At 47.4% G+C, this 27848-nt stretch overlaps 1 protein-coding gene across 1 annotated transcript; it reads right to left on the bottom strand.

The window, feature by feature from the left end:
- Positions 1 to 1246: 1246 nt before the first annotated feature.
- On the bottom strand, positions 1247 to 27848 carry ZNF398 (zinc finger protein 398). The gene is made up of 6 exons (XM_059172175.1): positions 27526 to 27848; positions 23944 to 24339; positions 15032 to 15158; positions 14390 to 14503; positions 4313 to 4426; positions 1247 to 3017 (listed from the first exon to the last, which is right to left on the bottom strand). Exons 1-6 carry the CDS (start codon positions 27547 to 27549, stop codon positions 1870 to 1872), a joined length of 1923 nt encoding a protein of 640 aa, XP_059028158.1. The 5' UTR covers positions 27550 to 27848; the 3' UTR covers positions 1247 to 1869.

Here is a 27848-nt window from a genome sequence, read left to right as displayed (position 1 = left end):
CCTTATCATTTCATCAAGAAAGTGTTCTAAGTACTTGTAGACCTTGTTTCCAGGCATCTTGGAAGGATCCAGGGGAAACAGAGTATAGGAATAAACAGCTTTACTGCCCAAGACTTAGGGCCATCTCTGTCTCCCAACCCAGGCTCCCAGCAAGTAAAACAAATCTAGTTCAATCAAGTTTCAACAAGAATGTCTCTGCTCTGATTTGGGGGGTCTTACTTGGCTTTGCCTGGATAGAAGCCAGAGATAGAGAATTTTGGCAGAAGAAATGTGTCACGAGTTTTATGATTTTTTTTTTTTTTTTTAAATTTCTAGCAGCTCACTTTAATCCTTCCACCGGCCTCATTATGCAGATGAAAATCTGCAATCTCTAAAGGGAAAGGGACTTATGCCCCACTGCAAAGCCACTGAGGAGGAGGACCACACTCAGATGCTCTCCTCTGACTGAACGTTCCCAACAAAAGAACACATGGTCGCCAAGATCCGTAAAAGCAGAACAAGCAGCAAGAGGCTATCCTCGTCTGTATGTAGTGCTTAGTGCTCAGGGATCTAGAGAGTTCCTCAATCTGCCCAATGCCAATGGGGAGAGTCAGAAGGGGTGAACACATGCCCTGCTGGCTCAGGAAAGCTGCATTATAACACCATCTCACAAATGGGGGAATGAAAGCTGAGAGCCACTGGCATTTTCTGAAGCTCCATCATGCTTCCGGAAAGTGCTGTGATCTTTTCTGCTAAGGACTGTCAAGAACATGAGACACCAGGAACGGAAAAATCAGCTTATTAGCTTGCAAATACAGAAAAATTGGACATAAATGACTCCTTATAAGAAACATGGTTCAGGCACACATTTTAGGCTGATCTGAAATTTCTCTGGGCTCCCTAGATTTTAAAGCTAGTTCGGAGAACACTGCTCCCACTTTTTAAACCAGAACCTCGGAAAATGTTCCCAGTAGTTTAAATGCCAGTAAAAGCCTGAATTCTGCAAATCAAACTATTCGAAGACCTGTTCTCCTTAAGAAGCTTTAAAAGTCAGACTTCTTGGGCGCCTGGGTGGCTCAGTGGGTTGGGCCGCTGCCTTCGGCTCAGGTCATGATCTCAGGGTCCTGGGATCGAGTCCCGCATCGGGCTCTCTGCTCAGCAGGGAGCCTGCTTCCTCCTCTCTCTCTCTCTGCCTACTTGTGATTTCTCTCTGTCAAATAAATAAATAAAAATATTTAAAAAAAAAAAAAAAAAAAAAAAAAAAGGTCAGACTTCTTGCTCTCCACCCAAATTAAACAAAGTGTATCAGAAGAATTAATCTAGGAAACCTAGGAAGGCAGTCTTGCATTACCATTCCGGGAGAGACAGCGCTTGAGCACAGGAGTCGACTTTAAGCTGCTACCAGGGAGAAGCGGTACCACTGCCCGAGGGTCCAACACTCTCTTCTAACCACCATCTTATCATCAGGGAATCAATGAGGTTCAATGAAACACCCTCATGCCTCATGCTGGGCTTCCAAATCTGGAGGCTCCTCCCATGCACCTGTCTCTACCGAGAGCCACAGTCAGTATCAACTTATCACCCTGGGATGGACTAACCCGGGCCAAATCTCGCTTTCCAACCTCTCTGTACCCCTCTTACATAACTTCTGCTTAGGTAATACTTCTGTAAAGATCGGGATGCCGGGCTCCCTTCCAGGTCTTTCCGGATTTCGAAATGTGTTCTTGGGATGTTGTGAAGTTCCAAACTTCCAGCATGTCTCTAGTCAAGTGTCTGCGATCCCCAGTCGCCGGGGAGCCGCAGAGCGATCGCTGCAGGGGGTGGAGGGCGTGGAGGGGCTCTCGGGCGCGGGAAACAGCGGAGCACAGCCAGCCCCCGGAGGAGCGAGGCTCACAGAACGCTCCCTCTGCTCCCGTCGTACCACTGACTGGCCTCCAGCCCCTCGGTGCTCGCGGCCAGGCCCGGGGCCTCGAGCGCCGGGAGGAGGGGTCCCGGGGGGCCAGGCGGCTGCCCGGAGGGGTCGCTGTCGGCCCCGCAGCCCGCGCCATGGCCCGACCGCAGGTGGTCTTTGAGCGTCTGCTTGTAGCGGAAGCTCTTGCCGCAGTCGGCGCAGGGGTAGGGCCGCTCGCCCGTGTGGATGCGCTGGTGCTTCATGAGGTGGTGTTTGCGGATGAAGCTCTTGCCGCAGTGCGCGCAGCTGAAGGGCCGCTCGCCCGTGTGCAGCCGCCGGTGGTTGAGCAGGTGCTCCTTGCGCATGAAGCTCTTGCTGCAGTCCGGGCACGGGTACGGCCGCTCGCCCGTGTGGATCATCTGGTGGCGGATCAGGGCCGAGTGGCCGTTGAAGTCAATGCCGCACTGCGGGCAGGAGAAGGGCCGCTCCTGCGCGTGGCCCCGCTGGTGCAGCAGGAGGCTGATCTTCAGGCTGAAGCTGCGGCCACACTGCGCGCAGCGGAACGGCCTCTCGCTGGCGTGCGCGCGCCGGTGGCTGCTGAGCCGCGCCTGGTCGGCGAAGCGCTTGGGGCAGTCGGGGCAGGGGAAGGGGCGCTCGGCGCTGTTGTGGACGCGCAGGTGGTAGGTGAGTCTCGACGGGTGCGTGAACGTTCTGGCGCAGTGCGGGCAGGTGGGGGGCGTCTCGCTGGCGTGGGGCTGGGAGCTGCCACCGAGCTCGGCCTGCGGGGGAAAGTGCTTGGGGCACGGGGCACAGGCTAGGGGGTGCTCCCCGGTGTGGCCGCACTGGTGGGTCAGCAGCATGTCTTGGCTGAGGCTCTTGCCGCACTGGTGGCACGAGAACACCTGCTCCCCGGCGGGAGGGGGCAGGGGGTAGCTGCCCAGCTGAGTAAAGGTCACTTGGCCCTCGGAGGCTTCGGCCAGGTCCGTGGCCGGACGTCCAAAAGGCGCCATGGAGGCGGACGGCTGGCTTTTGAAAGCCACATCCGGAAAAGGATCCTTCGCGGCCGGTGGTGAAGAGAAGGTGACTGGGACCTCTGGGCACAAGGAGGCTCTGGCGAGGCTTTCGGCTTTGATGACGAGATCTTCATCTGAAAGAAAGGACTCAGAGTCACACCTGCTAGCAGCGGTCAGGGCCTCGTGGTGGCTCCCCGCAATGCTACCCGGCTGCCGCAGGCCGCTCTGAGCTGTAACGGGCCCAGAGAGGAAGTCGGTGGCGATCTGAGACAAGCATCAAGGCCTGGACGGTCCCTGCGGCAAATCATCAGAGAGCTCTCCGCTGTGCCTGTTCCGGCCCGCGCTCGGAAAGGGAGAAACGCCCGCTTCCACCCTGCCAGCGCTCCTCTCGCTAGGTTTCTCCTCTGCTCCCGGCCTTTGACTCTGTTCCCTTTTGTGACAAGGCCTAAAATTCCGCATTCACCCACTCCTACTCCCCTCGGGTCTGCCAGATAACTCCTTCCTGTGAGCGCTCCCTGCTTTCCCTGAAAACGAAGTCCCTGTTTCTGCCTCTGCATCTCTGCTCAGGCTGCCCTCCCTTTTGTAGCCCGCACCCCTGTCTTCCCGACTTCCCGAAGTACGCCCAGCCTTATCACACCAATCTTGTAGGGCCCAATTCTGGCTTCGCAGCCTGCTGTGGGCCTTATCTGGACATCCAAACTAAAACTGACGTATGTTCTCCAAACTCCTCATTTCTTTTATAGAAGTCACCCGGCCCACTCACCGCGGACACTTAACAGTAGGCATGCCCAGGACTGATGTGTGTGTGCCCGATAAAAATACCCGAGGAACAGAAACAGTTATTTATTTCTGTTTCCTAGAGTCTAAAAGAACATAGGGAATAGATCTTTAAAAATAGCTTCCGTTAAGTCATATAACGGGTTCCTTCTGGCCTCAAGAGTCTCTTCTACAATTCAGAAGGCAAAATTTTGCTGAAGTTCAGGCTCTTAGAAAGAAGCGATTTGCTGCTTCTGCCACCACCGTCTGTCCCGAGGGACAGCACTTCGGCGACACTTGCGCCTCTCCAAGGACACTCTTGCTGCTCTGGCTGGTCTCCTCCCGTTTTGGTTCTTTTCTACATGATCTCCCATGTTCTTGCGTCTTTCCCCGTTCTCGTGCGGTTGGTCCCTCTCAGTGCACTTCTTTTTCTTCCTCTAACAAATCTACTTTGTTTTTATACTTAAAAGAGTGTGTTTTCTCATTTAAAATTCATCTTAGTTTGATTTCATTTTCATCTCTAAATTCCTAGAGCATTTCCCCTGCCCCCATTCTTTTTCCACTTCCTGACCTCCACAACCCCCCCTCCCACAAGCTCATGACCTGAGCTTCCCCAGCTGGTCCTGGCCACCGAGCAGAGGCTGGGTGTGGGCATCTCAGATTCCTCACTCACCAGCATAGGCGCCCTTGTGCATGTCACTCTCCTTGGTCTCCTGTGGGGCCCCAACCTGGGGCTCTTCCTCTTGTTTGATCCAAGACAGAATATCTGATGTTGAAATGCCAGGCTCTGTTTGGGGGGAAGAGAATGGCCTTCAGGGCTCGACTCGGAAAGTGAAAATGATCATGTTGGTTACTGAACACTGTCTTGCCCAAATATTTATCTCTGATTACAAAACCAAAACTGCACCAGCCTTTAAAAAAAAGGCATCCAGCAACTGGAGAACCAGTTCGAAATGAAGACACATGTATGTATTTTTACAGGATATACTCAACTTCAGTGACTATTTTCAGTTTAAAAAAATCATAGGTTTTATTTTGGAGAGGACACCTTGATATACTTCTAGAATCAGCAGTGCCTTCCATTTTGTTAGCACTCTCACTTCCAAAATGTTTTCAATTCCTCTCACAGCTTCAGTTATGAAATTATGAAGCAGGGTCTATTTTCTCCATTTTGGTAGAGAGGGCCCCTAGAGGTTAATACATTGCCAGTAAGGTAGTATTTATGATGAAATGCCACATTATCAAAGGTTTGCTTTAAAATATACAGGAAAGGGGTGCCTGGGTGGCTCAGTGGGTTAAAGCCTCTGCCTTCGGCTCAGGCCATGATCCCAAGGTCCTGGGATCGAGCCCTGCATTGGGCTCTCTGCTCAGTAGGGAGAGCTTGCCTCCTCCTCTCTCTCTGCCTGCCTCTCTGCCTACTTGTGATCTCTGTCTGTCAAATAAATAAATAAAATCTTAAAAACTTATAAAAAAATAAATAAAAATAAAATATAGAGGAAAAAGGCAGAAGAAACCAAGATTGACCAAAAAGGTTTTCCTTAGATGTTAATTAAAAAAACAAAGGCATCCCCAGAATTACAAAGTCAGGTCTGTTTAAACACAGATCTGACTCCTTAAACATACTTTCCAGGTTCCCAATTCTGGGCTCTAAAAGATTGTATTACTTCTGCCTATTAAGTGATACAGCTCATTGTTTCCTAATCCCCAGGAGAGAGGAGAATAGTCTCCGTGAGTCCCTCCAGCCTGGTGGGGGAAGAGGGGGCGTTCTTTTGGAAAGAAAAAAGAACAGCCTCTAAAAGCTTTGCACATAACATGGCTCATTTGGTCAGTACAGAAACAGCTGTGCGTCTTATCCCAGCGAAGGCCTATTTAGCCTTTTTTGGCCAGAAAGGACAAGCTGGCAAGCTGACAAGGTGCAGAGAGTAAATTCAAACTAGACTATTTCTCCAAAGAGCCTTGTAGGCAGGTTCTGGTTTTATGTGTAACAAGTAGGCAGAACTCACTGTTTTTGCCCAGTGCCTTTTAAATCAGAGACCACGGAAATCTAAAGGTGTGTCCAAAGCAGAAATACGAGGTTGACAAGACTGAGGCCCAAAAGACTGGCAGTTGTGCGGCGACACTGGGGGGACGCAGGTTTTGGCGCACGCAGCCAGGCTGCCCTTCCAGCTCCCTCTTTAAACTACAAGATGAAATGTATTAAACACAGTCCAACCTTATTTTTCTTTTCTCCCAGATTTTATACCCACACATGGAGAAAGAGAAAAGCAGGAGAGGACGGACAGGGTTTAAGGAAGAGGATCTTTTCGCAGCTATCCAGAGGAAGAACTTTCTTATTCATCAAAACTATAAGACTTCTAAAATGCACAATTGTTTCTCTTCATTAATTTTCTGAGTGAGTTAGCACACTAAAAACCTTCCAATGTTGGGGTGCCTGGGTGGCTCAGTGGGTTAAAGCCTCTGCTTTCGGCTCAGGTCATGATCCCAGGGTCCTGGGATTGAGCCCCCATCCAGCTCTCTGCTCCAAGGACAGCCTGCTTCCTCCTCTCTTTGCCTGCCTCTCTGCCTACTTGTGATGTTTGTCTGTTAAATAAATAAACAAAATCTTAAAAAAAAAAAAAAAAAAGTAAAAACCTCCCAATGTCATTCAAATGATTTTGACTTTTTTTCTTTTATTGGTTTATCATTATGAACTCGTAGAATGTTATCTGTTTGATGAGTTTCTTCTTTTTTTTTTTTTTTTAACATTTTTATTTACTTATTTGACAGAGAGAGATCACAAGTAGGCAGAGAGGCAGGCAGAGAGAGAGGAGAAGGCAGGCTCCCCGCTGAGCAGAGAGCCTGATGCGGGGCTCAATCCCAGGACCCTGGGATCATGACCTGAGCTGAAGGCAGAGGTTTTAATCCACTGAGCCACCCAGGTGCCCCTGTTTGATGAGTTTCAATTCATCGCTCCAATTGTCCCTTCTTTGGCCAGCAGGAGCCTCTTCAGAGCAGCTCTGTCTTTTCACATATCAAACATCTAGTTTCCTTCATTTCTGATGTCACAGACTATCCCAGGTGCATTCTGTACATTTCCGGCTCCATCCACACAATCGCTGATCTGCGAAGTGGAATTTAGAGACTGCGATCTGGATGAGAAGGGTGCTAACTGCTCATAGTTTGCTGTTGCTTCTAGCTTCTTTCCACGGACAGAGCTATTAAAATACGTTATCTTGTAGAAAAAAGTTCATGAATTTATCTTAAAATTTATGATTCATGTTTACAGTTACAGGGTTTTAATTAAGTCCTTTTACTTTGTTTTAATTAATTAATAAATTAACTTATTTAAAGATTTTCTTTCTTTATTTGACAGAGAGAGGGGCAGCGAGAGAAGGAATACAAGCAGGGAAGTGAGAGCAGGAGAAGCAGGCTTCCCGCTGAGCATGGAGGCTGATGTGCGGCTTGATCCCAGGACCCTGGGATCATGACCTGAGCTGAAGGCAGTTGATTAACGACTGAGCCACCCAGGCACCCTTAGAAAAAAGTTCATGAATTTATGTTAAAATTTATGATTCCATATTTAAGATTACAGGGTTTTAAGTCCTTTTACTTTATTTAAATTAATTAACTTAAAGATTTTATTTATTTGACAGAGAGAGAGAGGCAGCAAGAGAGGGAACACAAGCAGAGGGTTTGGGGGAAGGAGAAGCAGGCTCTGCCCTGAGCAGGGAGCCCAATGCGGGGCTTGATTCCAAGTATCTGGGATCATGACCGGAGCCAAAGGCAGACGCTTAACGACTGAGCCACCCACGTGCCCCAAGTCCTTTGATTTTATATTTGTATATTATCTCCCTTACCCTGAGAGTTTTGGTTTCTCATGACATTACCATAATCTTTGCTTTATCTGAATACTTGTGTCAAAATAATACCAATATGGGCGCCTGGGTGGCTCAGTTGGTTGGACGACTGCCTTTAGCTCAAGTCATGATCCTGGAGTCCCGGGATCGAGTCCCACATTGGGCTCCCAGCTCCATGGGGAGTCTGCTTCTCCCTCTGATCTCCTCACTCATGTTCTCTCTCACTGTCTCTCTCTCAAATAAATAAATAAAATCTTAAAAAAAAAAGAATACCAATATATCAACAAAAATATGAACTCAATTTAAGATTATTTTGTGACCCTTAGTCTTCAGGATCTATCCCTCTAGGGATATACAGTTAAAATATTGTTTTAGTCATTTGAAAGAAATCTGTTCTACATATGTATGTCATGCACATATCATATGGTAATTATTTCAGCCTGTGCCTGATTTTTTTTTAATTTTTTAAAATTTTATAAAATATTTATAAGATTCTGAAATCAAAACTATAAAATACAATCAGAGAGGACTAGCTTCCATCTCAAATCTCTCTCTCCTTGTATAGAAGTAACTCTTACTGCTTTTTGTTTTAATTTTCCATTGTTTCTTTGTAAAAATATAAGCAAATATCTATACATCTTCATTTTTCCCCCCTTTCTATGGCATACTGCTCAAACTGTTCTGTACCCGTTTTTTACTTGACAATATATTCTGGGCGTCCGTGCATAGCAGTACACAGAGATCTTTCTCATTCCTTTTACAGCCGTACTATGTAACAGTCCCATTGTTTCTTCAAGAGTCCCTTACTGATGGGTATTTGGATTCTTTCCAATCTTTTGTTACATTAGTCAGCAGTCAACCATAAAAACTATGGAAGGGTAAAAAAAGTAACTCAGTTCTCCAGAAACGGGTAAACAGCTGTTGTTATTAGAACCGACTGGCTAAGTATATCTTCACCGAACATGAGAACCCCACGAAGCTAACCCTTCCTGTTGAATAATGATGCTGAAATTTCCTTTGCTCATTTAACTAGATCAGCACAACTAAGGAAATACTGATTTGATAAAATAATTGGGGCTTGGCACTACCGTCACAGAACGCACAGCGTACTGTAGTGGCTCCTGTAATTTGGTGGGAGGATAGCGTTAGGACCTTTTGGAAGTGAGAAGAAAGGAGCAGGAGAACTTGAGTACTGTGATGGCCTCCTACAGACACCTGCATGGCGACAGGATACGGCCACTGCTGGTCAGGCCACACAGCAGCTCTCAAACCACAACCCTCACAGGCCTGAGGAACCCCAACAGTGAAGATGTACAGAAACATAGGACGAAAGTAAAATCATTGGTTCACGCCAACAGCAGGCTTTGGAGAAAGCCAGAGAACAGAGAAAAACTGAATACTAATCAGGTAGGAGGAAATGGAAAAATGCTGAGGTTCTAGTTTTGAGAGGAAGTTAATAGTAGAAAAGCTGAGAGGCGTTTGAGTGGCGCCATCAGTTGAGCTTCCACCTCTTGGTTTTGGCCCGGGTCATGACCTCAGGTTTGAGAGATCAAGCCTTGTGTAGGGCTCTGCACTCAGTGGGGAGTCTGCTTGAGATTCTCTCCCTTAGCCGCTTCCCCTGCTCGCACGCTTTCTCTAAAATAAATAAAAACTAAAAAAATAAATAAAAATAGAAAAGCTGATCCCGAGAAAACATAAAAATTTAACGTCCATACTGTTTGAATGTCATTTTAACTATGAGGAAATCTGATGGTGTGTGCTTGTGTGTGTGTCTGTGTATGTGTGTGTAAGGACCCATGCTATCTGCAAAGAAGCTAGAATCTTGAGGTTCTGGGGTATGGACGAAAGTATAAACCGGGTTAAAATGGGGGTGAGATCGGACTTTTTAAGCAGACAACAAACAATACTTGACACGTGAAACAACCACTGGTAAAAATACAGCAACTTTCTTTTAAAACTTTCTGTGAAACAGATGTGGGACTAAAATGCTGCCAGGTGAATGTGTTAAATGTTGGTGTAATAAGTTAAAACCTCCAAGTTCAGGCCGCCTGGGTGGCTCAGTTGGTTGAGTGGCTGCCTTCAGCTCAGGTCATGATCCCAGCGTCCCGGGATCGAGTCCCACATCCTGCTCCTTGCTCAGTGGGAGGCCTGCTTCTCCCTCTGCTTCTGCCTGCCACTCTGTCTGCCTGTGTTCTCTCTCTCTGACAAAAAACAAACAAACAGACAAAAACCCACTTCCAAGTTCTATCATTCCCAGAATGATTCTTGTTCTCCAATACAATAAACTAAAATAAAAGAATTATCTTATTGGGATGTGCCTTAGTCACTGATTTTGTTTAGGAAAAGACAGCCTTGGTGGACCAGAATGAACAGACGCAGACAGGACAGACAGGATCATCGCCATGTACCCGAAACAATGACCCACAAAGTCTCCCCACAGCTGCAAGATTTAGAAATGAATTCACTCTCCTTTTGGGTCATGCTACAGTCTTGGCATGAGTTCATGGCTTCTGAACCAGAAGAAAGGCAAAGATAAAGGACTTTCAGTAATTATTCCATTTGAACTTCCTGGGTCAAGTATTTCTCCAAAAAATTCTAAAAACTTGGTAGTTCAATATTCAAGTTGTAAGTCACCAAATAGGGGCGCCTGGGTGGTTCAGTGGGTTAAAGCCTCTGCCTTCAGCTCAGGTCATGATCCCAGTGTCCTCGGATCGAGCCCCGCATCAGGCTCTTTGCTCTGCAGGGAGCCTGCTTCCCTTCCTCTCTCTCTGCCTGCCTCTCTGCCTACTTGTGATCTCTGTCAAATAAATAAATAAAATCTTAAAAAAAAAAAAAAAAAGTCACCAAATAATGGCCACACACACAGCTGGTCTGCACGTGGCCCTAGTAATACATACAGTTGAAGAAGAATTGCAGAAAACCTCAAGATTATATTTTTCTGCACCCTCCCACTCACTACTGTTCTCCACTAATTATATGCAATTTTATCCAAGACACCAGGCATCAATGACTACTCCTTAGGGAGATATGATAATTTTTCTTTCTCTTCATCAAATTCAGATGATGGGGACAGAGACAGAATGTAAAACTAATTCCAAGATATTTGGACATAAAAGGGAAGGGCTGTCACATTTTACCATCACTATCGTCAAATCCCTCCTACCATTCTACCTATAAACTTAATTATAATGCACAGCTCTTCTAAAGCTCCAAAATGAAATACAATAATAAATTATGAGCTTTATAAGAAATATGGATAAAATCCAAATGTATTTTAGAAAATTAAGGTTTGTTTGTTTTAAATTAAGGTTTCTAGGGGCCCCCGGGTGGCTTCCTTCGGCTCAGGTCATGATCCCAGGGTCCTAGGATCAAGCCCCGCATCAGGCTCCCTGCTTGGCAGGAAGCCTGATTCTCCCTCTGCCCACTCCCTCTGCTCGTATTCCCTCTCTCACTCTCTCTCTCTCTCTCTGTCAAATAAATAAAATCTGAGGGGCACCTGGGTGGCTCAGTGGGTTAAGCCTTTGCCTTCAGCTCAGGTCATGATCCCAGGGTCCTGGGATCAAGCCCCACATCAGGCTCTTGGCTCAGCAGTGAGCTTGCCTCCCCACCCCCCACCCCCTGCTTGCTTCTCTGCCTACTTGTGATCTCTGTCAAATAAATACATAAAATCTTAAAAAAATAATAATAATAAGGTTTCTAAAAGTACATCAATATTCCAATATAAACACGCCAGTCTAACAACAAATTACACAGTATGTGAAAATTGATTTTTAAAAACTATGTTATAGAAAAGAGGCTGCTTGCCGAAAAGAAAAAAAAAATTGATTCTTTGGGTAAAGCAATTACTTAAAAAAAGAACCCTAAGTGGAGAACAATCAAAAAGATATTTTATTAGTTATATCACTAACGTGGCCTCGAATTAGTACCTCTACTTAGTATTTGTGTGTGACAATCTATTAGGAACCCTAATAAGCAGACAGTTTATTACTATTCTCCATGGAAAGGAATTGGGAGTTTTTTTGTGTGTTAGGAGAAAGAAAATCTGTAAGAGGCAGCCTGAGACTGCCTATTCTCAAAAGGGCCTGCCTGTAAGGTTTACATCCCTGTGCAGATAGAAAACTTGCCCGCAGTGTTAGGAGTGCTGCACCAGGCCTGACCTGTTTGTGCACTGTCGCTGAGGCTGAGCATCTATCTGTCTGCCTTCCGGAGTCTAGAATTCTGGTGTGAGGCAGAGGAGGCCTACGTGACCAGCTCACGGTGAAACCCCTGGATGCCGAGGCTCTAATGAGCTTCTCTGGGAGAAAACACTCTGCATGTGTTGTCACAACTCATTGCTAGAGGGACAGCAAGTGTCCTGTGAGACTCTATGGCGAGAGGCCTCTGGAAGGTTGCCCTTGGTTCCCTCCAAACTTTGCCCTGAGCGCCTTTTATCTTTGCTGGTTTTCTCTGGGTCCTTTTGTTGTAATAAACGTTAACCCTACGCATGACTTTATGCTGAATCCTGTGTGTCCTCCTAGTAAAGGACCAAACCTGGGGGTGGCCTTGGGGACCCCCAGCACAGCCTAGAGCATGTATATATATATTTAGATTTTATTTTTTTGAGAGAGAAAGAGGGATCATAAGCAGGGGGAGGGGCAGAGTTAGAAGGAGAAGCAGGCTCCCTGCTGAGCACAGAGTCCCAGGACCCCAGGATCATGACCTGAGCCAAAGGTAGACGCTTAACTGACCGAGCCACCCAGGTGCCCCTGGAGCATATCTTCAAAGAAAACAAGTACTGAGGCGCCTGGGTGGCACAGTCCGTTAAGTGCCTGACTCTTGATTTTGGCTCAGTTTGTGATTTCAGGGTCATAAGATCGAGCCCTGCGTCAGGCTCCACGCTCAGCGGGGAGTCTGCTTGGGATTCTCTTTCTCCCTCTCCCCCTGCCCCTCACTTATACACACTTTCTCTCCCAAATAAATAAATAAATCTTTAAGAAAAAAAATAGGGGCACCTGGGTGGCTCAGTCAGTTAAGCATCTGACTCTGGATTTTGGCTCAGGTCGTGATCTTGGACTCATGGGATTGAGCCCCGCATCCGGCTCCCTGCTCAGTGCAGTGTCTGCTTGTCCTTCTGCTCCTCCCCCTACTCTCTTTCTCTCTCTCAAATAAGTAAATAAGTAAATAAAATCTTTTAAAAAATGCTATATATTGATCAGTCCCAATCATTTGAATCCTATCCTCAAGTTCTAGTAAATATCTAGATTGATAATCAGCAATGTAAGCTAAAACTGCACAGAATCTAACCAAAGCATTAAAGAAATCCAATGCTTACACTGTTTGGTTTAATTTTATGTAAATCTGTGCTAACATATATGGTTGACTGCCCAAATGGAGTCTTAACCACGGTAAAAATAAACTGACAAGACGGCAGCTAACTAAAACTTTCACACATCATTACAAAACCAAGTTACACCTCTGCCATTTGTTCCCCAAAATAAAATGACACACTGATTTATACTAGCTGAAAACTGTCAGAGAACTAATAATGTAAACTAAGGAGTAATTTCTAATAATTACTGTAATCAAGTCACCCACCTTTTTGATATGATTTCAGATTATTTATATCTATGACATAAAGTTAATCAAATTCAACCTGTTACATTGCTTAATATAATCACTCACACATTCTTTTCTGTTTGTTTGTTTTTTTTTTAAGATTTTATTTATTCATTAGAGAGAAAGCACAAGCTGGGGGAGTAGCAGGCAGAAGGAGAGGGAGAAGCAGGTTCCCCTCAAGCAGGGAGCCCCACACAGGGCTTGATCCCAAGACCCCAGGATCATGACCTGATTTGAAGGCAGATGCTTAACCAACTGAGCCACCCAGGCGCCCTCACCCATACATTCTTAAAAAGAATATGTGTGGCAGATACATGCATTCCTCAAAAATCAGAGAATGTTAAGATCTGAGCAGTTCACTGTATGTAAAATTTACCAACAAAGAAAAAAAATATTGAACTCTAGGTTAATGATATTCATCCTGAACTATTTATGGGGAAATGTGTTAATGTCTTTATTGATTTGGAAATACATTGAAAATAGGATGGATTAACAGAGATGCAGAGATGGATAAATACTGCTAATGAAGAAAAGTAAAATATTAGCGGCAGAACCTAGGTAGTAGGTATCTAGGTGTTCACTGCAAAATTATTTCAACTTTTCTGTTTGGAAAGTTTCATAATAAGATGTTAGAAAAAAATAACAGTGTATGGGAGAGGGAGTAGGTGGTAAGAAAAGTTCATCTAATAGAGATGTCTGAAGGGTGAACTTTCTATGCAGCAAAGAACGAAACGATGAGCTTTTGCTGACAGCAGAGGCGGGACGTGAGAGAAAGAAAACCACTGGACTGGGCTGAGCAGTCCTTCCCGCCCAGTGTCAGCCCGCGGCTGCCGAATAAACTAGGGAGCGTTCAGCAGCGCTAGCCTCCCCAGCCAAGCGAAATCCACTTGGCCCAGGTGGACATCCTCAGGCTCTGCAGGCTCCGTGCGTCTCCCAGGGACCGGACGGACGCCCAGCCCGCCCCCAGCATTTCTGAACAACTGGGTGTACACTCACTGAAGCCACTTCCCCTCACATGAGCACAACTACTTTCCCTGCCATCTAAGGACATGTTTATTGTACTAAATAATTAGGTCTCAGGACTTTGTCGTGGGATACCATTAATAGCCCCAGATTCGTGGTACTCACGGCAGAAGGCAAAGGACCCGCCGTGTCTAAGTGCTCGCTCCTATTTAAATGCCTGAGGATCCATTCATGGTCTAGCTGCTTTGGCATGGGAAGCCTCTGGAAGCCCCAAGCCCTGCTTACTCGGCTCCGAGCCGCACTGTCTCTGACCAGAAAAGGCAAACAAGGAGGAGACCATGTCTTCTGCTACTTACCTTCACTGGGGTCTGTGGGAATCTCACTTTCCTCTGGTCCTGGCTGCTCCTCTGTATTGTGTTCTCCTTCCGGCTGAATCTGAGATAAGACATCAGGTTGATTCATGGCATAATCTAGGAGACGAAGGGAAAGGGGGGATGACCAAGAGATCAATGAGGACGACAACGAGTTGCCATTAAGCCTGAGCTACAGGCTCTGAGGTCCACGGTCCCGGGGGATTCCTTCCCCAATCTGTATCACTTGGCCCCACTGATCTACCTCCTGTATGGATGCTATCTCGTTGGAAAGCACGTAAGAGGGGTAGTAACGTGTGGGAAGGTACGCATACCACATCAGCACTGGCCGCCTGCTGCTTTCACTGAGGGACAGGGACAATGTGCCTCAAGGCGGAGAACAAGCCCCTTTCAAAGTGAAGGACACCCATGCGGCCCAGCCAGAACCCTGAGCTGCACCCTCCATCCCGCAAATCGGCAGAAGGAGAGCTCGTGATTTCCCACTTAGCAAGGGCAAACTGGAAATCTCTGGTTTGCTATCAAGTGTGAAGTGTGTGAGGACAGAGTGGAAATGAGGACTGCTGGGGACAAGGGCCTGTTCAAAGCCGCCTTGGAGTCACCATTCAAAAGGTGACAGCTCGGCCTCACCCATGGAGATGAGAGACTCGTAGTTGCCCTTCATGATATTCTTGTAAAGTTCTTTCTGCCGTTCTTCCAGTTTGTCCCACTCTGGAGTGGAGAACTGGATGGAGATATCATCAAATGTCACCGGCACCTGGAATGATAATCGCACTGGGCTTAGGTCCCCCCACTGCAGTTCAGTCATTGGGTATCTCGCGGAGTCCCTCCTCGTCAGAAAACACTGTGTGAGTCGCTGGAAGGATACAGGAAAAATGTAAGGCACAGACTCAGCCTCCAGAAGTCCAAGAGGTTTTCAGGGAGAAAGGTGATAGATCAGGGCTCCGAGTTTTGGGAGGCTGGAGGACATTACTGTAAACAGTCCCTCACAGAGACAGGCACAAATGCAGAGCAGCTATTAAGTTCTCACAATACAGCATATTCTGAATATCCACTAAGTACAAGGCCTATCCTAATTATCAAGATCATAAAAAATGGTTTCTGCCCAAAACAAGCATATGATTATGTTCAAACTAAAGACATGGACCAGAAATTTTAGGTATTAAGCTACAATGGGTATGGGATGAGTCTAGAAGAGGTGGGGCTCTGGTTAGTCCTAAAAGACGGACAGGTTATAGACAGGCCTGACGGGAACGGGAAAACACGGAAGCACAGAAGACTGCAGAGAACTTTCAGAGGAGAATTCTGAAGCCTGCCTGGCTGGAGTTCAGGCTTCATGTAGGGAATGGTCATTTGCAGAACAGAATCCCCCCATCCTCCGGCATAGTTTTTTCTAAAAAGAGAGGCACTTTCTCCTGGACAAAAAGTGGAAGGTTCTCCTGGAAAGAAATACAAGAGTTGCCTCTCCAGGTACCCAGTGTGGACACTATCACCTCGCACAACGCTTCCCCGTTCTGCTGTTTAGCCGCTCGTCATGAGGCGAGCTCACCCTCCCATCACTGGAGCTTCCTGTCGTTAAACTCTGAAATACAAGCTAAGTACGAAGTCTCAAGGACCAGTTAGGACAGCCTGCCACATGAACAGCAAATGAGGGAGGAGGGATGCCTGCGTGGCTCAGGTCATGATCCCAGGGTCCAGGGTTCGAGTCCTGCATTGGGCTCCTTGCTCAGCGGGGAGCCCGTTTCTCCCCCTGCCTGCCGTGCCCCCTGCTTGTGCTCAGGCTCTTTCTCTCTGACAAATAAATAAAATCTTAAAAATTTTTTAAAAATGAAGGGATAAAATGTGTAAAGAACAGAAATGCCTAGGCAACAGAATTTAAAAAACAAAACCACACTACTGCTACCTCCTAAGTAGTATCCCCACAAAGATCTGAGAGATATTATACCACCCATAAAATAAAACAGGATGCTATGAGAAAAGGAAAATCAGAGAACAAGAAAGACTCCTGGTAACTACTACTACTACTACTACTACTACTACTACTACTACAACACACACACGTTTTCTCAAGATTAAAAAATTCAACAAAAAGAATACATACTCGGGGCACCTGGGTGGCTCGGTCAGTTACGCCTCTGCCTTCAGCTCAGGTCATGATCCCAAGGTCCTGGGATCAAGCCCACAACAGGCTCCCTGCTCATTGGAGAGCCTGCTTCTCCCTCTCCTTATACTGCTCCCCCTGCTTGTTCTGTCTCACTCTCTCAAATAAATAAAATCTTAAAAAAAAACTCAGGGTCCTGGGATCAAGCCCTGAATCAGGCTCTCTGCTCAGCAGGGAGCCTGCTTCCCCCACTCTCTCTGCCTGCCTCTCTGCCTACTTGTGATCTCTCTCTCTCTGTCAAATAAATAAAATCTTAAAAAAAAAAAAAAAAAGAAAAAGAAACAATGGTCTATACAATACTATGAGGCAACTGGCTTTATTTTCCAATTGCTTCATTTGTGGATTTTCCCCCCCAACTAGAAATTTTGTTCTTAGGGACTAGAACGATAATTTGTCATTTTATACTTTGCTCAGCATCTAAAGCCAGGGTGGGGACAAGTATAGATACTCAATAGCATATTTTCATCTAACATCACTACACAAGAGATTTGACAGTACAAGAGAAACATATACAATAAAATCATGATAAAAATAAAGGGTCAGGATGGGCTTCTGGGTCAAGACTATGAACTAAGTGGGGCACCTGGGTGGCTCAGTGGTTTAGGCTGCTGCCTTTGGCTCGGGTCATGATCTCAGGGTCCTGGGATCGAGCCCCGCATCGGGCTCCCTGCTCCGCAGGAAGCCTGCTTCCCTCTCTCTCTCTCTCTCTGCCCGCCTCTCTGCCTGCTTGTGATCTCTGTCTGTCAAATAAATAAATAAAATCTTTAAGAAAAAAAAAAAAAAAAAAGACTATGAACTAAGCCCATACGTATTTCCCTTCCCTCCCAGAGCACTCCTGAAATGCCAGTAAATTAGATCAGCAGGGCCCAAATCTAAAGCAATGCCAAGAATGGGGAGAAGCCATCGTCCAGCCAGAGTTTTTGAAGAGCTTCTCACTGTGACACAGAGGACAGGCATGTGCTGGGCCCCAAGGTGCTCGAGGGAGTTGCCGCTCTGACCACGCACAGGAAGGCCTACAGTTGAGGAATCCAGAGAATTCCAAGCTCAAAGCTCACAGAGACACGGAGCAGGAATGAAGGCAATTAGAGACTGCAGTTTGAAGGTCTGTCTTCAGAATAGCAGGGACCCTTCCCCTGCCATCTTGGCAGGCCTAGCAGAGTGACCGAGCAGCAGCACTGACCCTGAAGCCGACACCGCAGATATCACCTCTAAGGAAATGGAACAGCACGCCTGGAGTCGGCCACTGCCTTACTCCTGGCCTCTGGGTGGTCCTCGCACTCCCTATCTGCTCCTTGCCACAGCACCTCAAAGCGAAGTCCACCGAGCTCTAGCATCAGTGGAGATAGTTCTCTCCTGTAAAAGAAAGATCTTTTGGCTAAAGAGACTCACATGGGGGTGGCTAGGTCGCTCAGTTGGTTAAGTGTCTGCCTTTGGCTCAGGTCATGATCGCAGGGTCCTGGGATCGAGCCCCAAATTAGGCTCCCTGCTCAGGGGGGAGTCTGCTTCTCCCTCTCCTGTTCCCCCTGCTTGTGCTCTCTGTCTGATAAATAAATAAATAAAATCTTTACAAAAATAAAACCTTTTAAACAGACTCACGTGGTGGCAGAGAAAACAGGCCAGCTTCCTATAGTTAACCTATTAATCAGTCAAATCCTTACACATATACAACCTAGCATCATTCAATATTTAAAAAAAAAATACAGCACAAGGATGAACAAACACTAAGAACTATCCTAGAAGAAAAAAAATACCAACAAATCAAACAAACCTCTAACACGTATTTCCAGGGAAATTCATATATTGCATTCATTTAAGAAAATTCAGGTTGGGGCGCCTGGGTGGCTCAGTTGTTAAGTGTCTGCCTTCGGCTCAGGTCATGATCCCGGGGTCCTGGGATCGAGCTCCGCATCAGGTTCCCTGCTCAGCAGGAAGTCTGCTTCTCCCTCTCCCTGTCCCCCTGCTTGTGTTCCCTCTCTCACTGTCTCTCTCTGTCAAATTAAAAAAAAAATAAAAATTCAGGTTGCTTCCAAAAAAGGAGCTAGAAATAAATATCCTTGAAAATTAAGTTGTTAAAATAAAAATGAGAAGGGCTGGAAAAAATGGTCAGGGAATTCCACTAATCGTGAAGAAGAAGAAGAGAAACTCCGAGACAAAGATGATGATCCATCCTTCCTGAAAGAACAGGAGAAATGGGGATGAGATGATATAAAAATAGAATTATGGAAGAAAAGTTTCCAGAGCTGTAAAGACACCCATTTTCTGACTAAAAGCTCATACCAATTGCCTGACACAAATATTAAAAGACCTACCTCAGACACAATTCCAACACACTATAGAAAAACAAGTACAAATGGACGATGAAAACTTCTAGAGAGAAGAAAATACATTTCTTACACATGGATTTTGTATTTATTCGGAATACCAAAATACTAATTTGGAATTGATTTGACACTATAGTTTTCATCAATGGCATTTGATGTTGAGACAAAGGACCAATGCCTTTAAAGTTCTGAGAGAAATGGAGTGTTACTCAGCCTTAAAAAGGAAATACTGGGGCGCCTGGGTGGCTCAGTTAAGCGTCTGCCTTCAGCCCAGGTCATGATCCCAGGCTCCTGGGGTTGAGCCCTGCATCGGGCTTTCCTGCTCATTGGGGAGCCTGCTTCTCCTTCTCCCTTTGCTTCTCTACCTGCTTGTGCTCTCTCACTTTCTCTGTCAAACAAATAAATTTTAAAATCTTAAAAAAAAAAAAAAAAAAAAAAAAGGGTAACACTGACACAGTATAACATGGGTGAACCTGGAAGGTGTTATGCTGTGTGAAATAAGCCAGTCACGAAAGGACCAAGAGTGGATGATTTCACTCATATGAGATCCCCAGAATAGTCAAATTCACAGAGACAGAAAGCAGAATGGTGGGTGCCAGGGGTAGGACAGGAGGGCTGGGGTGTTTAATGGGGATAGAGTTCCAGTTTGGAAGGTTCTAGAGATGGACGGTAGCGAAGATCACACAGTAATGTGAATGTACTTAATGCCACTAAGCTACATTAAACATGGTTAAAATGGTAAATTTTATGTTGTATTTATTTCATCATGATTTTTTTTTAAGGATTTTATTTATTTATTTGACAGAGAGAGAGAGAGCACAAATGGGCAGAGCAGCAGGCAGAGGGAAAGGGAGAAGCAGGCTCTCTGCTGAGCAGGGAGCCCAATGTGGGACTCTATCCCAGGACCCTGGGATCATGACCTGAGCCAAAGGCAGCCGCTTAACTGACTGAGCCACTAAGGCGCCCCTATTCACAAATTTTTTTTTTTAAAGATTTTATTTATTTGACAGAGAGAAATTACAAGTACACTGAGAGGCAGGCAGAGAGAGAGAGAAGGAAGCAGGCTCCCTGCTGAGCAGAGAGCCCGATGCGGGACTCGATCCCAGGACCCTGAGATCATGACCTGAGCCGAAGGCAGCGGCTTAACCCACTGAGCCACCCAGGCACCCCAATTCACGAATTTTTTTAAAGCTTTTATTTACTTGAGAGAGAGAGAGCAGGAGCAACAGAAGGGGGATGGTGGCAGGCAGAGGGAAAGGGAGAAGCAGACTCCTCACTGAGCAGGGAGCCTGATATGGGGCTCAATCCCAGGACCGTGGGATCATGGCCTGAGCGAAAGGTAGACACTAAACCAATGGAGTCACCCAGGTGCCCCTATTTTACCACAATTAAAAAAATTGAATCTAAGAAGAACACCATGGGAAAATTATTCTGAACTCAGGGGCCCTCAAAAGTAAGGACAGAATAAGAGCATTTTCAACAAAGACAGATTTTATTTCCCGTATTTAAAGCTAGTAAATCAACAGTATATTCTAATTTCATGAAGAAATCTTTAAGAAAAATCCCATTATTTTATGTATGATTTTGGAGTTTAAGATGGAGAGTTCACATTTTTTTTTTAAAAGATTTTATTTATTTGGGGAGGGAGGGGCAGCGAGGGAGGGAACTCAAGCAGACTCCCTGCTGTGCACGGCCCTGACATGGGGCTCCACCTCACAACCCTGAGATCATGACCTAAGCCAAAGCCAAGTCATGTGCCACCCAGGCACCCTAAGAGTTTAACTGTTACCCATTTCTCCAGGTAAGACAACGGATATACACTTTAACTTAGCTTTTCTGCTAATCTCCAGGAGAGGCTGTGGACACACATGTGAACCACAGTGGGGAAGGCTCTCTGTCAGATGTGGACTGATGTCCCTCTCTGCAAGCTTGCACAGAGGCATTGGTCATCAGTCTCTCTTCCCCACTCACTCTTCAACCGGCCCCCTTTCAGATTTCTATCCCTCCCCCAAATCCCACCCCCAACACATGCACGGGGCCAAGAGAACTCTTGGCAAGGCCACGGGTTAGGTCTGTGTTGCCAAAGCATACTCTGTCATGGTCTTTCTGGACCTCTCGGTCACATGCAACCCAAAGGACCCTGGAATGGGTCCTCCTGGAATGGGTCCTCCTGGAATGCCTGTTCTCCTTGTCCTGTGACCCCACAGACTTTCCCCTCTTGTTCCCACCTCACTGGCCCCTCCTCTTCAGCCTCCTCTGCTGGCTCTGCTGCTCCTGGAGATGATCCTGGGTCTCTTCCCCCTGCTTCTCCACTTTCTCTCCTGAGGCAATGACCTCCAGTCTCATGACTTACAGTGTGATCTGTGCACCAGTGACTGCCAAATACTCCTCATCTTTGAGCCGCAGAGACCACTTAACATCTCTCCTGAATGCGTCACGAGCGTCTCAAACCCAGTATTGCCAGAAGAGAAGTCCTCATTCCTTCCCACCTCTCAAGATAGTCCCCATCTCAGTAAAGGCCACCACCTCCCATCCGGGAGCCTACGGGTCAGTGAACCTACGGTGGGTCAGAGCACATGCTCTGGAGCCACCTGGGTTACGATATCACTCTATTATTTGCATTTCCCACCTATGTGATCTTGCACAAGTTAGGGTTGTTCTAAGTGCTTCAATAATTTTCATAAGAACCCCAGGGGCTCCTGGGTGGCTCAGTCAGTTAAGCGGCTGCCTTCAGATCAGGTCATGAACCCAGGGTCCTGGGATCGAGCCCCTCATCAGGCTCCCCGCGCACTGGGGAGTCTGCTTCTTCCCCTGCCTCTCCCTGGCCACACGTGTGCACTCTCCCTTTTTCTCTCTCTCGAAAAATAAATTAAATCTTTAAAATAAAAAAACCCAAGTTCTAAGTGCATTATCACCCAGCAAATTAACAATGATCACTGTTCTTCACTCCTCATTCCCAATTCCCATCAGTGACCCCCACCCATCAATTCCACCAAACATCCTGCATCTGTCCACTATCCATCTCCCCCACTGCTACCTTTGCCCAAGCCATGTTCATCGCCCCCCCCCGTTACAGCCGCCTACTGTGTTTCTCCCTGCTTCTGTTCCTACCACCCTGACCCGTCCTCCACAGAGGAGCCAAAGCGATTCGTTCAAAATATAAACAGATATAACTCCTCTGCTTAAAACCCTCAATTTCTTTCCATTACACCCAAGATAAAACCAGTTCCTTACCTTGGTCTCCAGACCCCTATGTCAGTGACTCATAGTCCCAGTTGCATATTAGACTCCACTAATGGAGCTGTAAGAATTATTAATGTCGGGGCACTTGGATGGCTCAGTTGGTTAAGTGTCTGCCTTCAGCTCAGGTCATGGTCCCAGAGTCCTGGGATCCAGCCCTGCATCAGGCTCCCTGATCAGCGGGGAGTCTGCTTCTCCCTCCGCCCCCCCCCCCACCCATGTCTCATGCTTGGGGCGCTCTCTCTCTGAAATCAATTAATCAGTTAAAAAAAAAAAAAGCAAGCAAGCATTATTAATGTTTAGGCCCTATCTGGGACCCACTCAATCAGAATCTCTAGCTGTGGTGTCCACAAAATGTAAGAAGTCAGGGCTGAAAAACTGCCCTGCATGACCTGACTGAGCCCGACACCCCCTCCAGTCACCACACACCTGCTGATGGGCCTTTTCCCTTGCCCCGAGTGCTCCTCGTTTGTCCGTGTCTCTGGGACTCCGCACTGGGCACTCTCCCCGCCTAGACAGCGCTTCCTCAGACCTTCACAGCCAGGTCCTTCCTGTCGTTCAGTCTCAGCCTAAACATCAGCACCTTTACGAGGGCTTCTCTGAAAATCCCATCTAAAATAAGTCACCAATGGGGCTCCTGGGTGGCTCAGGTCATGATCCCAGGGTCCTGGGATCGAGCCCTGCATCGGGCTCTCTGCTTGGCAGGGAGCCTGCTTCCTCTCTCTCTCTCTGCCTACTTGTGATCTCTGTCTGTCAAATAAATAAAATCTTTAAAAATAAATAAAAAAATAAAATAAGCCACCAAACAGCACTTTTATTTTTATCTATGCACTTAAATGGATTTATTTTCTTGTTTGTTTATATTCTTTTTCTTTCTCCACTAATATTTAAGCTCCAGAGACCCTTACATGAATTGTTCAATGCTGTGCCTTCAGGATATAGATATGGAGCAAACAGTTCTTCCTCCAGGAAACTAGCCACCTCAAGGCTGTAGTCCGTGGCTTATTAAGAAGGATGTTCATCTTCTTTTGCTTTATGGGTTACTCCCTCCAGCAGGGCTGGTCCTAACACAGCACACTTCTGTAAAGGATGCTAAAGGTCCAACCTCTGTAAGTCCAGACCTAGAGGGCCTCGAACCCTTATATTAACCATTTACCCTACAGCTCTTCCCTCAGCCTCTTTTTCGCCAGAACCACCAACAGATTCAAACAGGCTGATTTAAATAATTAATTAATTAATTTTTTAAAAAGATTTTATTTCTTTATGTATTTGTCAGAGAGGAAGAAAGAGAGAGAGCACAAGCAGGCAGAGGCAGAGAGAGAAGTAGACGCTCTGCTGAGCAAGGAGCCTGATGTGGGACTTGATCCCAGGACCCTGGGATTATGACCTGAGCCAAAGGCAGCGGCTTAACCAACTGAGCCACCAGGCATCCCTTAAATATTTAATTTAGTTTCCACACCAAGTTTGAGGCAAACGGGTAAACAAAAAGAAAAGAAAAGAAAGTGAGTCAGAAAGAGAGGGTAGGAAAAAGCATAAGAGAAAGCATAAGAAAAAAAAAAATCTATCTGCCAAGTAGTCAACTGTGAACTGGAAAGAGTTTGACACTTCAAATCACTGCTAAATAGGACATAAAATGCTTCCCAAATATATTATATGTTTATAAAAAATAAAAAATTTTAAAAAATCATTAAAAAAAAAATGCTTCTCAAAGGGATAAACAAAGAAAATCTTCATCTTTCCTTTAGCCTGATTGGCCAACAGGCTTCCTCCTTGTCAATGGACCAGGGGCCCCACTTTCCATCTAGAAGGGAGGGCATTACCTTTGGGATATCTCCTTTAATGCCCGGGGGCAGCCGCAGGATCCAGAAGTTCCTGTTCCTCAGCAGGTTCTCCAGGTTCTCCAGCCGCCTCTGCAGCAGCCCGTACTCCTGCAGCAGGGTCCCCAGCACGGCCCACTTGCCCTCCAGCTGGTTCCCAAGGTCAGCCACTGTTTTTTCACAGCTGGCTAGCTTCTTCTCTGCTGTCCCTGTCCGTCCTTCTAGGTGTAGGAGTCGCCGGCTATGGACCTCCACCTTTCTCTCGATGGCCTGCACGGCTGCCACCACCGTCCACAGGGAGATGGCTGCGGTCTGCAGGTGCGCCTCATTTGCTGCTGGGGGCGTGGGAAGAGGAAGGGGCTGCAGGGATGTAAGGCATTCAGAGTCCCATTCAGAAGTCTACATGCAGTGGAGAGACGAGACAAGACATTGAGTGTTGGAAGGAGCCCTGCGCCAAACTGAAATCAAAGGACTGGTTAACTGGCTGACCAGCTGATATGAATCTAGATCTCGTTTTCACACTGTCTGCATAAGCCTCATCTTTGTGGAGCTCATCAGCATCGAAAGCCAAGAGAATTGCTTTGGTGGGTCAGAGATGAATTAAGTAAGACAGTGAATGAGTGAAACCGGGTGGAGAACCAACTTGGCATATTACCTGGGACGCTAGGCCCTACAGCCAACCGTCCAGAGCTCAGGTTGCTGATGTACCCTCTATTTCTGGAAAAGGCCTAAGTGCATCAGATCTCTCCAGCTTTCACTGAACTCACTGCCTTCTGATAAACCCTTTACTGACATGCTCTGGCCCTGCCCATCACCCTGCTTACAAATCACAACCATACCATTCAGTAATAGCTAATTAAAGCTGAGAATGTGAGCATAGAGAAAACATGATGGCTACTGTCAAATATTTGATGGCTATAAAACAGAAGGCAGAACACACTTGTTCAATATTATACTGCATTCACACCAGAGGGCAGAACTAGAACCAACGTGGAATTCTTAGGCAGGCAAACCCTGGCCTATATGAATAATTTTTGAAACTAGATCTCTCCAAGAAAATAACAGGCTGCCTAGTCACTGAAAATGCTGCAAGACCAAAAGTGTCAAAAAAAAAAACAAACATGCTGACAACAAATAGGAGTGGACCAGAACGACCTCTACAAAGCCCTCCAACTCCATGAATCTGATAATGCCCTCCCCGGCCACAACCTCCCAACTCTCCAGCTCACTGGCTACTTGCTCTTCAATCCTACTAACCCCCTGACCCATGCCTTTTGCTCCTGGCTTACTGGCCTGTTCCTGTCTTTGTTTTTTTTCCTCGGTTGGTCATTTCAACCACGTCCAACCCTTTCTCTGCCTCACCGGCTCCAGCTCTGAATCTGTCTAATTGTTCCTTCTCTCTTCCTATAAGCAAGCTGGTAAACCCGACTAAAGGAAGTCACACAACAGGGAAAACTGGTGTCACCACACACCAATGGTCTCTAAGCAAAGAGGCAGGAATTCAGTGCTGCCTGATGCCCTCCCCCTCACCCCCCAGGGCTTCTCTTCCCATTCCATAAAGTGGCCACTACAAACCCCCAGCACACTCCTGAAACTAATGTGCCTAAGAAGCATTTGGAGAGCTTGTTACAATGCAGACTTTGATTCAGGAGGTCTGGGAGGAAAACCCCGATTCTGCATTTTGATTCTGATGCTGATGCCGCTGGTGCTGGTGCAGGGAGAATGTGACCAGCACTAAGACTGTGGTCCGCTGCAGGCCCCCTCAATCTCAGGGGACAACATGGCCTCCTACTTTGAGAAAAAAATTAGTAATGACACTGAAACTCTTTCAACTTTCTCCTTTTTTCCACATTCCTTCCCACTTCAAACTTATCAGTAGCTTAACCCATGCTTTCTCCATTCCCACAGGAAAAAAGTTTCCTCTTTAAAACTAATCACTCCGGGGCACCTGGATGGCTCAGTGGTTAAAGCCTCTGCCTTCCGCTCGCCTGGGATCAAGCCTCACAACCGGCTCCCTGCTCAGCAGGGAGCCTGCCTCCTCCTCCTCCTCTCTTTCTCTGCCTGCCTCTCTGCCTGCTTGTGATCTGTCAAATAAATAAAAATCTTAAAAAACAACAACAACAACAACAACTAATCACTCCACTTAGGCTCTAAAAGCCAAACTCTTGCCACATTTTGAGGAACATTTCTCTTTTTTTCTTTTCTCTTCTTTTCTAGCTCTCTCTCTCTCTCTTTTTTAATGGTCAGTATCTCAATCTCTCCTGATTCTTTTCTCTGAAAGACAGACCTGCACTATTCAGTACAGTAGCCACATGTGGCTACTGAGCCCTTGAAACGTGGTTATTGTGATTGGGATGTGCCGTAAGTATAAAATACACACCAGATTTTGCACACTCAGTATGGGGGGAAAATGTAAAACTTACTTGTTAATATTGGTTATGCACTGAAATATTCTGTAGGCACAATTATATTAAAATTAATTTCATTGATTTGTTACTTTTTGAATGTGACTACTAGAAAATGTAATGTTAAATCTGTAGTTTCCATCCTATTTCTTAGATATGGTTGGCCTTAGAGACATAATCATCTTTACCGCATTAAAAAATATGTATATATTTACAGTTAAAAGGAAAATAGATCCCAGGGCCGAAACTGCACTCCTATCTGCGCTACGGTTCCCTCTCTCCCTTCCCGTCTCACTTTCCAGGTAGTCCTCGATTGCTCATCCTGGCCCCTGGCCCATAAAACAGCGCTCCTTGGGGGTGACCAAAGGCTTCTTAGCTGACAAACCCAAGGCATAATTCAGTGCTATGCCACTGGACCCGTCCCCGTTCGTCCTACGTGGCTCTTGTGCGCAAGGACTCTCTCGGTCATCTCTGCAGCTATAGCAACCGGGAGGCGGCTTGGCCCGCGGCGCGCCTGCGGTAAACACCCGCGGAATGAATAAACACGTCAAAGCTCATCCCGTCTGTCCTCGGAACCCGCACCAGTCAGTCCGTCATTGAGCAGTCCTGACCGAGGGGGCCTCCTGCGCGGCGGGCATTGTCAGATACTGGGCACTGGGGGTCCCCGTGTCACGCAGCCCTTCCTCCCGCCTAGCAGCTCCCGTCGCCGCCGCATCTGCGGCTGTGCGAGGCTCAGGTGGCCTGCACCGAGGTGATTTTGTGCCGACGGCTCCCGAAGCCGAGAACGGCTGATGGCCCCCAAGTCTGGCGGGCTGTAGGGGGGCTGACACCAAGCGCGAGGAGCCCCTCTTCACTCACGCGTCTTTCACTAGCGGAAGAGGCGCTCGCCGCCACGAACCTCCAGATGGGAAGGGGGAGCCCTGGGCCTCGCACCCCGGCCGCGGGGGCTTCGCCATGGGGGAGGGGGCGCGCCCTCCCGGCCCGGAGCTCGGCGTCGGCGTCCCACCCGCCCCTCCGGCCTCTCCCCGCCAGCGGGGCCCCGGGAGCGCCTGTGCTCCGGGGCCCGGCGCCTGACAGGCCGGCCGCCCCGTCCTGCTCCCCTCCCTCGGGTGTGCGGCGCAGAGCCCCAGACGCCCCGACCGTCCCGGGCTCGAGCGCTCGGCGCGCGGGCCGCCCTTACCGGAGCCGGCGCCGCCTCGGCCATGGCCCTGCGCCGTGTCCGGCCCGGCCCGCAGTCGCCGGAGTCGCCGCCGCCGCCGCGCGGTCCCACGCAGGCCGGCCCCCGGCCTCTCCGCAGGCGGCGCCCGCCCGGTCCTGCCTTCCCCGCCCGGGCTCGCGCGGCTGCTCGGGGCGCGAGGACGCAGCGGAGGCGGTGCGGCCGGCGGGCGAGGCTGGGAGACGGCGGGCAGGCTCAGCGGCGTTCGGCCCGCAGCGGCCCCTCAGCTGGCGCTTTGTGGACACCGAGCGCACCCTGGGAACGGCTCCGGCCTAGACGCGCCGCCC

Source organism: Mustela lutreola, chromosome 4, assembly GCF_030435805.1.
Source record: "Mustela lutreola isolate mMusLut2 chromosome 4, mMusLut2.pri, whole genome shotgun sequence".
NCBI lineage: Eukaryota > Metazoa > Chordata > Mammalia > Carnivora > Mustelidae > Mustela > Mustela lutreola.
This window is presented reverse-complemented; position numbering and strand designations above follow the sequence as displayed.

Bases quoted from the DNA above. Each gene is read 5' to 3' on its own strand.
- ZNF398 (XM_059172175.1), bottom strand. From the start codon at position 27,549: ATGGCCGAGGCGGCGCCGGCTCCG. The intron at 15,159-23,943 runs GTAATGCCCTCC...TTATCATTCCAG, and splicing joins TTAAAGGAGATATCCCAAAG to GTGCCGGTGACATTTGATGA. The intron at 4,427-14,389 runs GTAAGTAGCAGA...CCCCCCAAACAG, and splicing joins TCCCACAGACCCCAGTGAAG to AGCCTGGCATTTCAACATCA.